Here is a 14003-nt window from a genome sequence, read left to right as displayed (position 1 = left end):
TTAATTATTTTAGAATTGTTTTTGTTTAAAGTATTGACCTTACTGTTTTCTGTGATTAGCCTAGCTAATGCAAACTGACAATGATTAGGTTTTCAAATATATATATTTATATTAGAATATTCTACCCATATTGGTCCATTATTTCTGTCATGCACAGAAGCTGCCATTTAATTTGTCAGCAAAGTTAGAATAATTCACAATATTAATTTCCTTTGTGAAAGATTTTAAGTTTAATTATTTTCTTGTTGGAGAATCTTTAATTCTAAGAATATTATTCCTTTAAACAATTCTAATTATGTGGAATTTGAAGTTGATTTTATGCATTGATTAATACCACACACAATCAAATTCAAGTGTTAGAAGAGTCTAAGTCTCTAAGTCATTAAAATGTGTATTTTAATACAGACTTATTTGGAACTCAGATCAAATCTTAGTGTTGTGTTTAGAACAACAAATCATGAAAATATTATGATTTCAAATTATTTATTTTAGCTCCTTTTTCTTTTTTTTTAATTATCAACGGGGCTTTATTTGTCACCATGAAAAGTCGGATTTTTAAACAGATTCTTGGACTGGGGCCTCGTGTCCATCAGCTCGTTCAACTTTAGCACCTGTCTCATCCCCAGTAGCTTTTCCAGAGCTGCTACCTTCACCATGAAGCTCCATGAGTTTTCCCAATTCAAACTTGGGCTTCTTCAGCATTTTGACTTTTCTAACAAAGACATCATGGAGAGGATAAACAGATTGGCAAGCCTTTTCAATGTCTTTTCCAATGCTATCGGGAATCAATTTATTGACCACTTCTTTCAAGTCATTTGTCTGCACCTCTCGTGTCATGATTTCCATAATCTTCTTCCTGATTTGGCAGACCTGTTGATGCTGAGCATAAGTCTTCCGAATCTGATAGTTGCGGTTTTTTTGTAAAATCAACACAGAACAGACGAAACAAATAACCATCGGTAGTCTTGACATCAACATGAGCTTCAATCATGGTCTGCCATTTTTTGACTACGGAGCACATTTTGTCACGGATAAGATCCATGCTATGGAAATTAGGCAGGTAGTTTTTGTCCTGAACATGCTCAGTAATTAACTTGAATTTCCTAAATGCAACTTCATCATTCTGCAGATCAGCTAGGCTCACTTCAAAAATACGACCCTTGAGACCATCAGACGCAATTTTGGTTCCTTGTGTTCTTGTGACTAGGGTTTTCCCAATATTTCTTATATTGAACATAGCCGGTGCTTTCACATCATAACAATCATTCTTAGAAAATGAGGCAACTACTTTTTTCTTGGCTCCTTTCTTGCAGCCTTTCGTAATGCGCTTATTCTTACCGACCGCCATGGTGCTGCTCAGAAAGCCAAAAAGCGCTCCTGTTTTAAAACATTCTCTCCTGAAACAATTTTTCAAATATGAGTTTAGTACAATCAAACTTAAGAATGTCTATTTAGCACCTATAAGATTATGGAGTTTGAGAAAACAAATGCTGTTTTCACTAAATATGATGTGTCAGGGCCCCATATCTGCATGTGGTTTATTTCTTACTCTCTGGAGTACATTTGTCTTACTAGGGCCTCTAGGGTGCTAAATATTTTTTGATTATTCATCTGAATTAAAAAAAAACATAGTGGGGTGATGTGATATTGTGTTGGGATATCCAAATGTTCTGGATCTCTTAGTACTATAAAATTATGGAGGACAGAATAGGTAATATAACTCCAAGGTAAATGTGCATTGTTACCTGTTTCTGTGAATATGATCTGTTTTTAATTCTCTTTCCTGATAATAATAAATAAATAATAAAAAAGAATACACTCACCAAATCGATGCCATATTCCTGATCCAAGGCCATAATAATCTGTTCTAGCAAGGACTACATGACAGCGCCAATTAGGAAACTGCTTATCTGAGTTGGTAATTGCCTAGAGTCATGCTCAAGGATCTATGTGTTTTCTGCTGGTAAATTAAATGGAGATTGATGGGAACCATCCCTCTTATCCTTCTGATTCTTGCAATTATACAGTTAGGGATTGTAAAATGACCAGTAAGTGGATTCATGGGTCCTACTGAATCCATAGTAAGCTGAAAATTGGTCAGTACTCTGATATTAACAGGGGAACCAGAATGATGCTTTAATTCTCTGTGTCTAAGAGACCTCAAAATATTTATTTCCTTTTGCTCTAAATGACCATAGGTCTCTCTAGAGAAAGACTGGGTATTCATTAATGGTGTCTTTGCCATGGTATTGCTGCATTTTTCTTCCCTAAGACTTGGCCACTTCTTCAGTCAATAGATTCTGAATCTGAAAACAACTGGAATCCAGAAACTGGTCAAGGGACCAGTCATAACATTTTCATTAGGTTGACTGTTTTCAGCCACCTGGTCAACCATTCTCTGTTTCCTTCAATGGTGGCCTATGTAGTACCCTTGCTAACTGACCACTTATTTTTTTCCTAGGGATGCTGCACTTTATGAACATCTCTATAAATCTCTGTGATTAAAAACTCTTGGCTGCCACTCTAATCCTCCCATTCGTTAAGATAATTAGATATTTATGACCCCTAGATTCTGGCACTAAAGCACTGCTCTTTGTCCGGTATTGTTTCTATTGTTTCAGGGTTCTACCATCCACACTGCTACCAGTAATCCTACTTCTGAACGTCTTTCAGCCTGCAGACTATCTTACAGGGGAGAGCAAATGATCTTGTTCAGTAATATTAGTGTCTCTCTCCCCAGCGCATTGTGTAAAGCTTTGGTAAATGTGAATGCTCTGGGCCTTCAAATGAACAGCATCATCTGGTGAGTCTCATAGTCTAATTATGTCCATTCCAGCATGATGACCTCCTTGAACTCTTATTTTCTTCTTCCATTGTCTGCTACAGCAATTCTGAAGTTTTACTTATACTTAAAATTGCTTTTTCATACCTCTAGGAGGCAACATATAGTCATTTTGCACAATCTCCCAGAGTATCTTCCAGAGATTTAAGCCACATATTTTGAGAGAAATCCCCCAAATCAATAAATTATCCCATATTCATTATTTTGTTCCTGCTGCCTTTATCAGTCCAGGCTCAGTGTGGATTTAGGCAATACTGTGGAGCGATTTGGAGCAATATATGGCATCAGAGTTGCCCCATGTTGCACTGAAATGGTCAACCTTTTATATCTCCACTTGGGCATTGTGTGGAGACTGCCTTGGGAAGGTGTGCCCTTATGTAAGGTAGTTCTCTGCAGCTGAGGCAAAGTCTGAAGAACTGAGTGCTGAAGGCTGTCTTTTGAAAGTCAGGGCATTAAGTCCTTCCTGGAAAGGTGGTCTGTGTTGTACATCTCACTTTTCACCATACACTGAGATCAACATTATATCAAAATATCCAGATAATTCAGGAAACTGAAGAAAGTGTAATAATTCTTTGGAATCAAATGAATGTCAACTTGCGTTTTTATTGTCTTGCCCAGATTATTTGGAAATTCATTGAGGATGTTGTTGATTGCTGTAACAATTGATGTAACTAATAAACAGGAATGATTTGTGGGGTCTAAGTGCTTTTCATCATTATAGTGTTTTAATACTTCCTCAAAAAAAATAAAAAAAGGAAAGAAAAAATACATAGATGGGACAGATTCAAGGACAAAACAACAGCACATGGCACCCACTGTACCACAAAGCTTAGTTTTCTGGAGTTGGTTCATGACCCCCCAAAAATTATGTGGTTTGTTAACCAATAACTGGTTTGTTAACTATCTTTTTCTATGTATCCAAAATAACATAACATGAGACACATTAATTACAGAATAAAAGATATACAAAACACAAGCCCAATCTTATTACAACATAAAATTTTATGTTGCCACAATATTAAATGATTACATTATTTCTTGCTACCTACCAGTTTTTGTATTTATTTTGTCGACTAATAGCAAAAAGTTTGCACACTGGCTATGGTATATGAACCATAAGTAACCCTGACCTACACTATTCCAATCTGAATTACTTTCTGGTCTTTTCCAGGAAATTCAAAGACAAAGATGCATTTTTTTTTCCTCTCTGCTGGGTATGAACATACGAGAATGTTACTCCAGAAACCTTGAGGGGATAATTTTTTCAGGTGAAACTGATCCTACAAAGAGCAGAGTAGGAAGAATGAGAAAGAATGTAGTGTAGGTGATATCACTGAGCTACTGGATTATCCCTTAATGCTGGTCCTACTTTGAAATTTTTACTGACCCAATACTCAAAATTATTTAATTCAGTTAGAGTCAGGTTCTCTGTTTCAAATCAAACAACTTTACTGACTTAAATATTATAGTAATTTTACAAGTGAAGAAGTGAGACATTGAGTTTTTTTGTCTCAAGTCACATGTGGTATGAAGTTGGAATAGGCACCATTTTTTGCAAGAAACTAAACTAAAACTAAACTTTAATTAAATTAGAACAAAACAACATAAAGCTAAATAAATAAATAAGCATAAAATTAAAGAAATAAGCACTTATGGATCACATAATCAAGTGTGGGAAGGGTAGGAGTGTAGATTCCTTAGTAAAATTTCAATAGGACTCTTTTTAAATTTTTCTTTCTATTTTTCTTTGTGTTTTGGTTTCATTTTATTATGCTGACTCTTCCAAGCTGGAATCATGGATACTAATGATTTCTAGGCTCACATTTTGCCAGTTTCACCCTCAGAGAGGATAAATTTATTTTCCTTTAGTTTAAAGTTCGAAATACTGGACAAGAATTCTGGCTGGTCCCAGTCAGATTATATAGCTACTCATCTTTCTGGTGATGCAATGGCTGCTGATTACTAGTAGTGCCTACTGCACACTGTAGTTGGAGTTGGAAATAAGTAATTCCCCTAATAGAAGGTTTTGTGAGTAGAAATATGGGCTTATTCCAAAAGTAATAATGAAATAGGTGTTTACTAAAACGGTAGAGTAGGTTCTAGATATCTCAAATACCTAAGTTCCAGGAGAACGGGTGCCATGTCTCCCAATTCTCCTGTGTATAACTACTACCTTGTGCAGTTATTATAGCACAATGGATGTTCATAAACATTGAATTAGTTGAATTCGATGTTAGTATAAAATATTTACTGAGACAAAGGGGACTGCATGTATTCCATTTAATATCTATAGTTAATTAATTTTGTACGTTAATATTGCCCCCAGCTCTAACCTGGGTCATAAATGAGACAAAGAAAAAAAGTAAAGATAAGAAGACATAGTATATGATTATGATCATGCAGTGCATGATTATGTTTGTCATAATCTTTAGGTACTTAACATATAGTACTCTCCTTTGCAGGATATATTTTTTAGCCATCTTGTCAGACAATTGTGAAATAAAGAAGTATATCATGGAAATTATGTAATATAATTTAAGAAGAATAGCCTCTAACCCAAGCAAGCTTTGTGACATATTCACACACAAAAAAAATTCTTGAGGTTTCCTTTCCTAGTTATATACAAGACAGGTAGAAAGAGAAAGTTAAATAAATTACAATAGATCTTTTCACTGTACCCTGAAAATCAGGTACTAATTTATTGCAGCAACACTAGCAAAATATAATGTTTTAAGTCTTAAAAACACTATGGTAATCTGGGAGAAGACCTTGGGATTATGGTTCAAATGTAAGCATAGAGGAATCAGTATTCATTGTGATTGTGAGTGTGATTGTGATTGTGAGTGTAGGATTCTGGGTAAGACTGAGCTCCTTTTCTCCTATGACCCATTTAAAATCACTCTATCTCCCAAGAGGAGATAAGGGAACTCTTAGGATTTTCTATAGGTCCGTTGTTATGTAGGACAGGCCCCCTAATTCTCTCCACCCATATACTTAGAAACTTTAAAATCCATTTCCTTTTTGCATTATTACTGTCATGGTGTTTTGTTTTACATATAATGTAAACTCCACAAGACGTTCCTGTAATTATTTTGTACATTGAACACTTATTTATAGTCATCCATCTATTTGCATTTTCTGGTGTATTTTAATTCCATTCTATTTTTCTGTATTCACATTTCAGATCAGGTTTTCTTCTGTCTGAAGAGCTTGCTTTAGTTGGGACTTTTATTTTTAACTGTGTCCATATTATTGACAACATCCCCCATCTTTGTCTGCAAACATCTTTATTTCACTTTCATTTTTGAAGGATAGGATATATTCACTTGTTACAGAATTCTAAGTTAGTAATACTTATTCTTTAGAAATACAAAGTTGTCATCCCACTGCCTTCTGACTGCCATCATTAGTGTTGAGAAGACAGCTGTCATTCTTATGGTTGTTCTTTGAAGAGAAAGTACTCCTCTTCCTGTGTCTGACTTTTTTTTCTTTACTTTTATATTCTTTGGTTTGCAGCAGTTTTAATATGAGGTGCCTCGATGAACTTTCTTTTTTATATATTGCTTAAGGTATAAATAGATTTCTTGTACCTGTGAGGCTTTCATCATTTTTCGAAAATTCTTAGCCATTATTCCTTTGAATATCGCTTTTGCCCCATGATTTCTCTTCTCTCCTTCTAAGACTAACTACAATTATGTAAACCTTGGAGAGTGTCCAAAATACCTCTCATGTTCTGTTCTATTCTACTTTATCCCAGTGCTTCAGTTTGTGTATTTTTTGTTGGATTTATCCTTAGTAACTGATGTTCTGTTTTAATGTGTCCATTTAAAACTATCCACTATTCATAATTTCAGGTATTGCATTTTATTTTCTGTTTACAGTGACAACTTGTTCTTTTTTCTTGTGCATAGATTATAGTATTTTGGTAAATTTCATTTAACTTTTTAAATTAATTTCTTTTAAAAGAAATGAAAAACTTTAAATTAACTTTTAACCTATTTTTTCTACCATCACTATTTTCTTTAACATATTAATTATAGTTATTTTAAAGGGTTTTTTTTTTGTTAATTCTAATATATGGATAATTGGGGTAGCTGAATCTATTTTCTGCATTTTTCCTTAAGTATTGGTCATGTTTTCTTCTTTTTGTAGGCTGTTTCTAATTTTTATTTTAATTTCATACCAGTTAGTGTGTAATGAAATAATTCTAGAGGTTCTTGATAATATTACATTCTATTTAATGAAATTTACTTTTTCCACATGGTATGTGAGGCAAATACATGAGGAGCTAATCACCTAAATTCAATCAGAAATTAAGATGAGTTGGCTTTGTTTCAGTATTAATAAGACTGTATAGGTACTTCTTATTTGCTTTTTTTCCGAAATATGGTACTCCCAAGCTTTTGATTGAGAGCTTTGAAAATCAGTATCATTTGCCCCAAAAGACTGTAAGGGATTAAATTATATCCATTAGTTATCCTTAGTCTCCAGTCTTTCCCTGTCCCCCAATTGTGCACATGTTTTGAGGAAGATGACAATGTTTTTGAAGTATTAATAAGTTCCTTTTGTCAATTCTTGGTTTCATAATTATCATTAGACTGAAGGTGATTTCACTCTGCCTTTTAGAAGATTTGTTTTCTATTTCCCCAGTCTCCTGGGCAGCCATCCTTTCACTCATGTCTCATCAATTTCAAACTTATTATCAGCCTTCTTGAAGTACGTTTTTTGTTTCTGTTTGCTACCGTCCATCCAAATCCTCTGTGCTTGCCCACAATTTGATGATGCCTTCAGTAAAAAAATAAAATTAAATTAAAAAAGCCTAAATATTGTCCACTGTCCTTGGGAAGAGTCTCAACTCCATGGATTTATAGATTTTTAGTTACTTTTTTCTTTTTTGCTTTCAAGGTTCCTTGCTGCTTTTAAAAAACTGTGATTTTTATAAAAAGTATCTGACTTTTTTTTTCTTTCATTTTTGTAGCTTAAGTTTCCACCAGATATGTCCCACAACATCCAAACTTTCAGAGCATTTCATCTTACGTGGCTTCCCACAACTTCAAAACAGCAACGGTGTGTCAAATCCTTACCGTATTTGTTTTCTTCCAACTTCCTTCTCTGACTTACTATTCTGCTATGAAAAGGAAAAAAAGTGTCTGTCTAAGGTTTCATGTAATTAGATTAGGCCCATCTGGAGAATCTTAGACCCTTTTTAGTTACTCAAAGTCAAATGATTAGTAATTTTAATTACATTGGAAACATCATAAGCATATCTTATTATAGTTACATTCCTGAGATAAGGGCATAAAAGTTGGCCCATTTTGGTCCTTTGAGTCTAAAGGTTATTTATTATACTTCCAACAAGAGCCATTTTGATGCTTATGCAAATAAATTTGATAACATCTTCTTTTGATGAAGAAATGCCTTTGCCTAGACACATATTGACAACATCTTTGCACCACTACTCATTGACAGTAAATATCTATTGAATAAATTAAAGCATAAAAGTCTTTCAAATAATTTCTACACATAAGTGTCACCTATATTATACTCATAAATTTCAATTTATTGTGTTCTACCTGGATGGCTTAAAATTTTGTATAAAAAGAGCCATCATTTGGACATAAAATTCCTACATATGTGTTTATAGTCTAGTTTTAACAAGTCATTTCAGTCTGTGTCACATACAAATTTATTTACTAATAAAGTCTTAGCTACTTGCATTAGTTATTTATTGCCACAATAATGTTTTGTAATAACCACAAAACCTCAGTGGCATACAAGAGTAAAGTGACACCCCCACTTCCAGAGGTCTATAGATAGACTGTAGTTCCCTTGATTTGGGATGCATTCAGCTGATTTTACATGAGTTTACTCATGCATCTGAGGTCAGATGAAAGCTAGCTTTGGTTTGCTTGATCTAGAATGTGTTAGCTTAGACAACTTATTTCTGTTCTGTGTGGCATCTAATCTTCCTTAAAAGGCAAAATTTTCAAGATTCGAGAATTAATAATATAGTTTGACGTTATGTGTGAATAAGACCTGGCAAAGGCAGAACTAATAAATAAATTTGAAAATATTCTTAAACAGTCATTACATAAATTGGCACTAACAGCAGTGTTGATCTTAAGTGAAAATGAGTAATAAAACTGGGTTTTAAACAAAATTTGCATAGTATACACACTGCTGTAATTGAAAGTGTGGAAAGTTATACTATAAACTCTAAACAAAAAATTCATGAGGAAAAATGCAGTACTTTGGATTTCACTTCAATATAAGGAAGAATTTTGCATCAGAGCTTCAGAAAAACAAATGAACTGCTTCATGAAGTAATGATTTTCCCATCATTGATGGTATTTATGATGAGCTCTATGATATGTATAGGAGTGGCTTTAGAGTGGATTTCAGACTTTGGAATAAATTGGTGTAGATAATTTCTAATATGCCTTCCAGTCATTAAATATTAAATATTATTATTTGTAGAATCAAAATTAAGCTGACCTGCAGTAATCACAAAAATAAGACTATAAAATACACATATATCGTATATATAAATTCAGATTTGAAATGACCTTGAAATAAATAAATATATATATTGTGTTGCAAGTTGTTATAGTGGATTATTTTCTTGTCTAGCAAAGTTGAGTTTTAGTCTGACATGTGTCACAATTGTCACATATACTTTCTGTTATTTTGTATGTTATCTGATATGCTTCCCTCAATTATAAATATACAATTAGATGATCTAAGTGACATGAAGGAGAGAGTAAAGTAGATTGTGGCATTTAGAACATTAAGGCAGAGGAAATAATAACTGCAATGTCTGTGAGGTAAGAACATGCCTGGGTCATTAAAGGAAAAAACGGTTTTTGTGGCTGGAACAACACGAGGGATGAAGGCTGTGAAGTAGTTCAGATCAGTGCTTAGAGGACATTGCAAAGACTTTGGATTTCCACAGGGAGGATGGATTCAAAGCAATGACAGGACAGGCTAGTTCCACTTCCAGGGTAGTGAAGACAATGTTGGAAGACCAGTGTGGAAGTGGGGAGGTAGGTTAATCTGTGTTATAATAGTCCAGCAAGAGATAAATGAAGGTGACAAAAGAGTGGTCATGGTGAAGTGCTAAGCATGATTGCACTTCACTAACAGCATTTGCTGGTGCGTATTATGGAGAGAAGCCAATGATAACATTTATCATATCCTATATGATTCTGTCTCCCCAGTTAGATGGTGGACCTGTCTTTGAAAAGGACTGTCAAAAATTTTATTATCGTCTATTATAACTCATATTATCTAACATAAGCAAAATATATTAGATATTCTGATAACTAAGGTTAAAATTACTTCATAAAATTACTAAAATTACTTCATAAATCAATACTTTTTTATGGAGAGCTTACCATTTATTTCCATTCTTGAAGTGCATTGTGCGTTGTTGTTTTGGTGTTTGCACATAAGTCACTTTGCTACCGTCACACACAGTGAATTTTTAGTACTGTATCATTTGCTTTCCCCATTTTTTTCTTCCTCTCTTCTTGCTCTTCTTCCTTTAACAATTGCTTCCTCCTCCTCTTTTTTCTTCTTCCTGCAAGAACCTGATATTTTTGCCAAACTACAGTTAGCTAGAAGTTATTTTATCAGATACATTAATCATCAGTGGCAGAAAAGCTACCCCTAAGAATGTCAAATTCAGCCACGTACAAAAAGGGCCACACTGTGTCTTACTGAGAAGCATATAAACCACCTAATAGAGTTTGCTACTATAGAAATATGACGGTTCTCTACCAGAGACTGTCGTTCTTAAAAGTAAAATATTATTTTCTATTTTGTAGTCACAGTTTTTCTAATATTGTGTAACCAGTCTTAACTGTTATGGGAAGAGAAGTTTAAAATAATGTTTAAGTGAAATGAAAGTGTTGATTTGTCTTAGTGTTAATAGGTGTGACCTAAAAAATAAGGAAATGACTTGAATCATCTGCCACTTAAGCATGGCCTATTGATAAATATGTGCTCAAATTTTATATGCAAATTCTTCATTAATAATTACTTTCCAGTTTCCTTATGCAACTATTTCTATATGTTTATATTGGATGATAGATTCCTAAATGCTGAACCAGGATGACTATAGCTCACATCTGTACCATAAATAGAGATATCATCTCCAAAAGTTTCCCCATCCTCCTTTTAATAATAATAATGCTCATTATTATTATTTTGTGATAGGAACACAACATAAGATCTACCCTTTTAGCACATTTTTAAGTATACAATAAAATATTGCTAACTATGCTGTACAATAAATCTTCAGGATTTCTTCATCTTGCATAACTGAAACTTTGTACCCTTTGACTAATTCCTCCCCATTTCCCCCTTCCTACAGCCTTTAGCAGCCATCATTCTACTCCCTACTTATATAAGTTTGACTATTTCATATTCCTCATAGAAATGGTGTCATGTAGTATTTTTCCTTCTGCACCTGGCTTATTTCATTTAGCATAATGTTACCCAGCTTCATTCATATTGTCACAAATGGCAGGATTTTTCATTTTTTTAAAATGAATAATATTTCATTGTATGTATACACCCATTTTCTTTATCTGTTCATCCATCAAGGGACATATAGTTTGCCTCCATGTCTTGGCTATTGTGAATAATGCTGCAGCGAACATAAGAGAGCAGACATCTCTTCAAGATTCTGATTTCAATTCTTTTGGCTATATAACCAGAAGTGGGATTGCTGGATCATATGGTAGTTCCATTTTTAATTTTTTGATAAACGTCTACACTGTTTTGGAGAGACTGTACCAATTTACATTCCCAATGTCAATGTACATGGATTCTCTTTTCTCCACATCTTCACCAACATTTTTGATAATAGCCACACTAACAGGTGTTAGGTGATATTGTATTGTGGTTTTGATTGGCATTTTCCTGATGATAAAAGTATGACAACTTACTAGAACAAAACCAAATAACTTAAAAAAGTAGGCAAAGGAACTGAATAGACATTTCTCAAAGAAGACATAAAAAAAGCTGACTGGTACATGAAAAGTGCTGAAATTTTAAATTCTTCTAATAGCCAGTTCTTCTAATGAACCCAAATAGCTTGCGTGACATTAAAATATACTTAAAATGTACAAGCCTCAAATTCCTTATGTGTTTAAACTGAGATGTTAACATCAACCATAAATGACAACTGTGACGATTGGATACCTTGAAAGTAAAGAGCATTTCTTGATGGCTTGCATGAAGCAGAGACTCAGCAACCATTGGTGGTATTTATAGAGCAATGTAATGAGCAGCCAGTGATGATGTAATATACGTGGCAATAATAATAGTAAGTATAATCACAATATCCATTTCGTTTGGTCAAAATGTATAATATAGTTTATAAATAATTTTCTTTTCATATGTGTTTTTAATAAGAATATTAGACGAAGTATATCAGAGTTTGGAACTGAGGAGGCTGTTTTACATTTACATTATCAACAGAAGTGTGTCCTCAAACCCAAAGTATAACATAATACAATTCTCTCCATTGTTGCTGCCACACTATTTAAAAGTCCTAATTAATAGCATAATTAATTAAGTTTCTGAAAAAAATATGTTTATCTGTGTTTTAAAATGTTATGTTATATGTAAAGGACTATATTAGTTTCTAATATACTGATTTTTGTTTTTCTGATTTATTGAAAGATAGACTAGTACATAAAGTAGAAGACTAGATTGTTTTTTGTTCTATGTGGCCTTGGGAAATTTACCTAAGTTCTCTGGGTACCTTAATTTTCTCACCTATGAAATGAGAGCTGATTAAACTAACTACCACCTGTGATGGTTGGGAGGATAAAAAAGTTAATGTATAAAAAGGTTCTTATAATGACCGTTACCTAGCTAACTATTCTCACCTCAAGTGAAATTCATTTCTCCTCAGGACAGCTCTATGAGGTAACAGTAAAGAGCAAGGAAATTTTAACTGCTGGAGGAACAGGTTAATTCAGGAGAACATGGGATCTGGGAAAGGAGTAAAGTGTGCTACAGAATTGAAGTTAGTTAGATAAGAAAAATGTCTTGATCTTGGAGGCTAGATATATCTAAATTTACAACTTGCCTAGAATAAGCATTTCCCAGCATCTCTTCCTTCCAGCTCTTAGAATATAAATGTTACCGTCAAAAGGAAAGCATCAATAATGTAGTAGCTTGAAAATCTTCGCCTTCATCTTATACATAAATGCTTCAATTTTATTTACAGAGAAATCACAACATACATAACTAGAAATCATCTATAAGAAGAGTTGTCGATGTAATCAACCATATTCAATCTCAGGAAAATTCCCCTGGGAAAATCTTATGTTATTAGATTATGCTACTTGAATTATATATGGAAAATGCAAAATGAAAAGACACTAAGGGGTAAATCATTTATTAATAAATACTGACAGTTAAAAATATGATATATTGTCATATTAGGTCCTTCAGGTCAGTATCTGAGGCTAGAAAATAGGCAATATTTTGTTTATCAAAATATCGGATTTTTGCTTGGAGTCACTGAAGTGTAACCCAATAAGCCCGCATTAAACTTATATATTTTAAATATTGAAATTTTGAGGTGAAAAGATATTTTATGCTTTATAAACAGTATTATAGAGGTATTAACTGACATAAATAAACTGCAAATATTTAAAAGGTAGAGTTTGATAAGTGATATATATATATATATATATATATATATATATATATATACACACACCTGTGAAACCATCAGTAATATTCAATTTTTGCAAACCTACTTAAGTCTTATTTTTAACAAATTTCAACATATGTCTCATATACTTATAGCTATTCCTCAATGGTTTTATACACAATATTATACTGTTATTTTCTTATGTACCTAAAGCTATGTTATCCTCTTCCATACCTTGCCAATTATTCAAAGCTCAAACACCACTTTTTGTATGAAAGTTTTCAGATATCCTTTTCAGAAGAAATCTTTTCCACTTTGAACAGCCTTTTTCTGTTTTATGGTCCATTGACTATATTACCATCCACTGAACTTGCAGATTAATACATCTCTTATATATCACAAGCTTCGTGAGGCAGAGACTGAATCTGCTTTATCTTTGCACTCACTTCAAAGCTTAACACATAGTATGTATTTAATTGATTGCAA

The 14003-nt window shown here is 33.3% G+C and overlaps 1 protein-coding gene across 1 annotated transcript; it reads right to left on the bottom strand.

Annotated features, from left to right (window-relative positions):
* Positions 1-555: 555 nt before the first annotated feature.
* On the bottom strand, positions 556-1363 carry LOC308487267 (small ribosomal subunit protein eS1-like; the record flags this gene model as incomplete). Its single annotated transcript, XM_081025269.1, is given in 2 exon segments — positions 556-912; positions 914-1363. Coding segments are annotated over 2 exon segments (792 nt in total). The 5' UTR covers positions 1349-1363.
* Between the last annotated feature and the right edge of the window lie 12640 nt (positions 1364-14003).

Source organism: Rhinolophus hipposideros, assembly GCF_964194185.1.
Source record: "Rhinolophus hipposideros genome assembly, chromosome: 19".
NCBI lineage: Eukaryota > Metazoa > Chordata > Mammalia > Chiroptera > Rhinolophidae > Rhinolophus > Rhinolophus hipposideros.
Note: the sequence above shows the minus strand (reverse complement) of the source record. Positions and strands in the feature narration are given on the sequence as shown.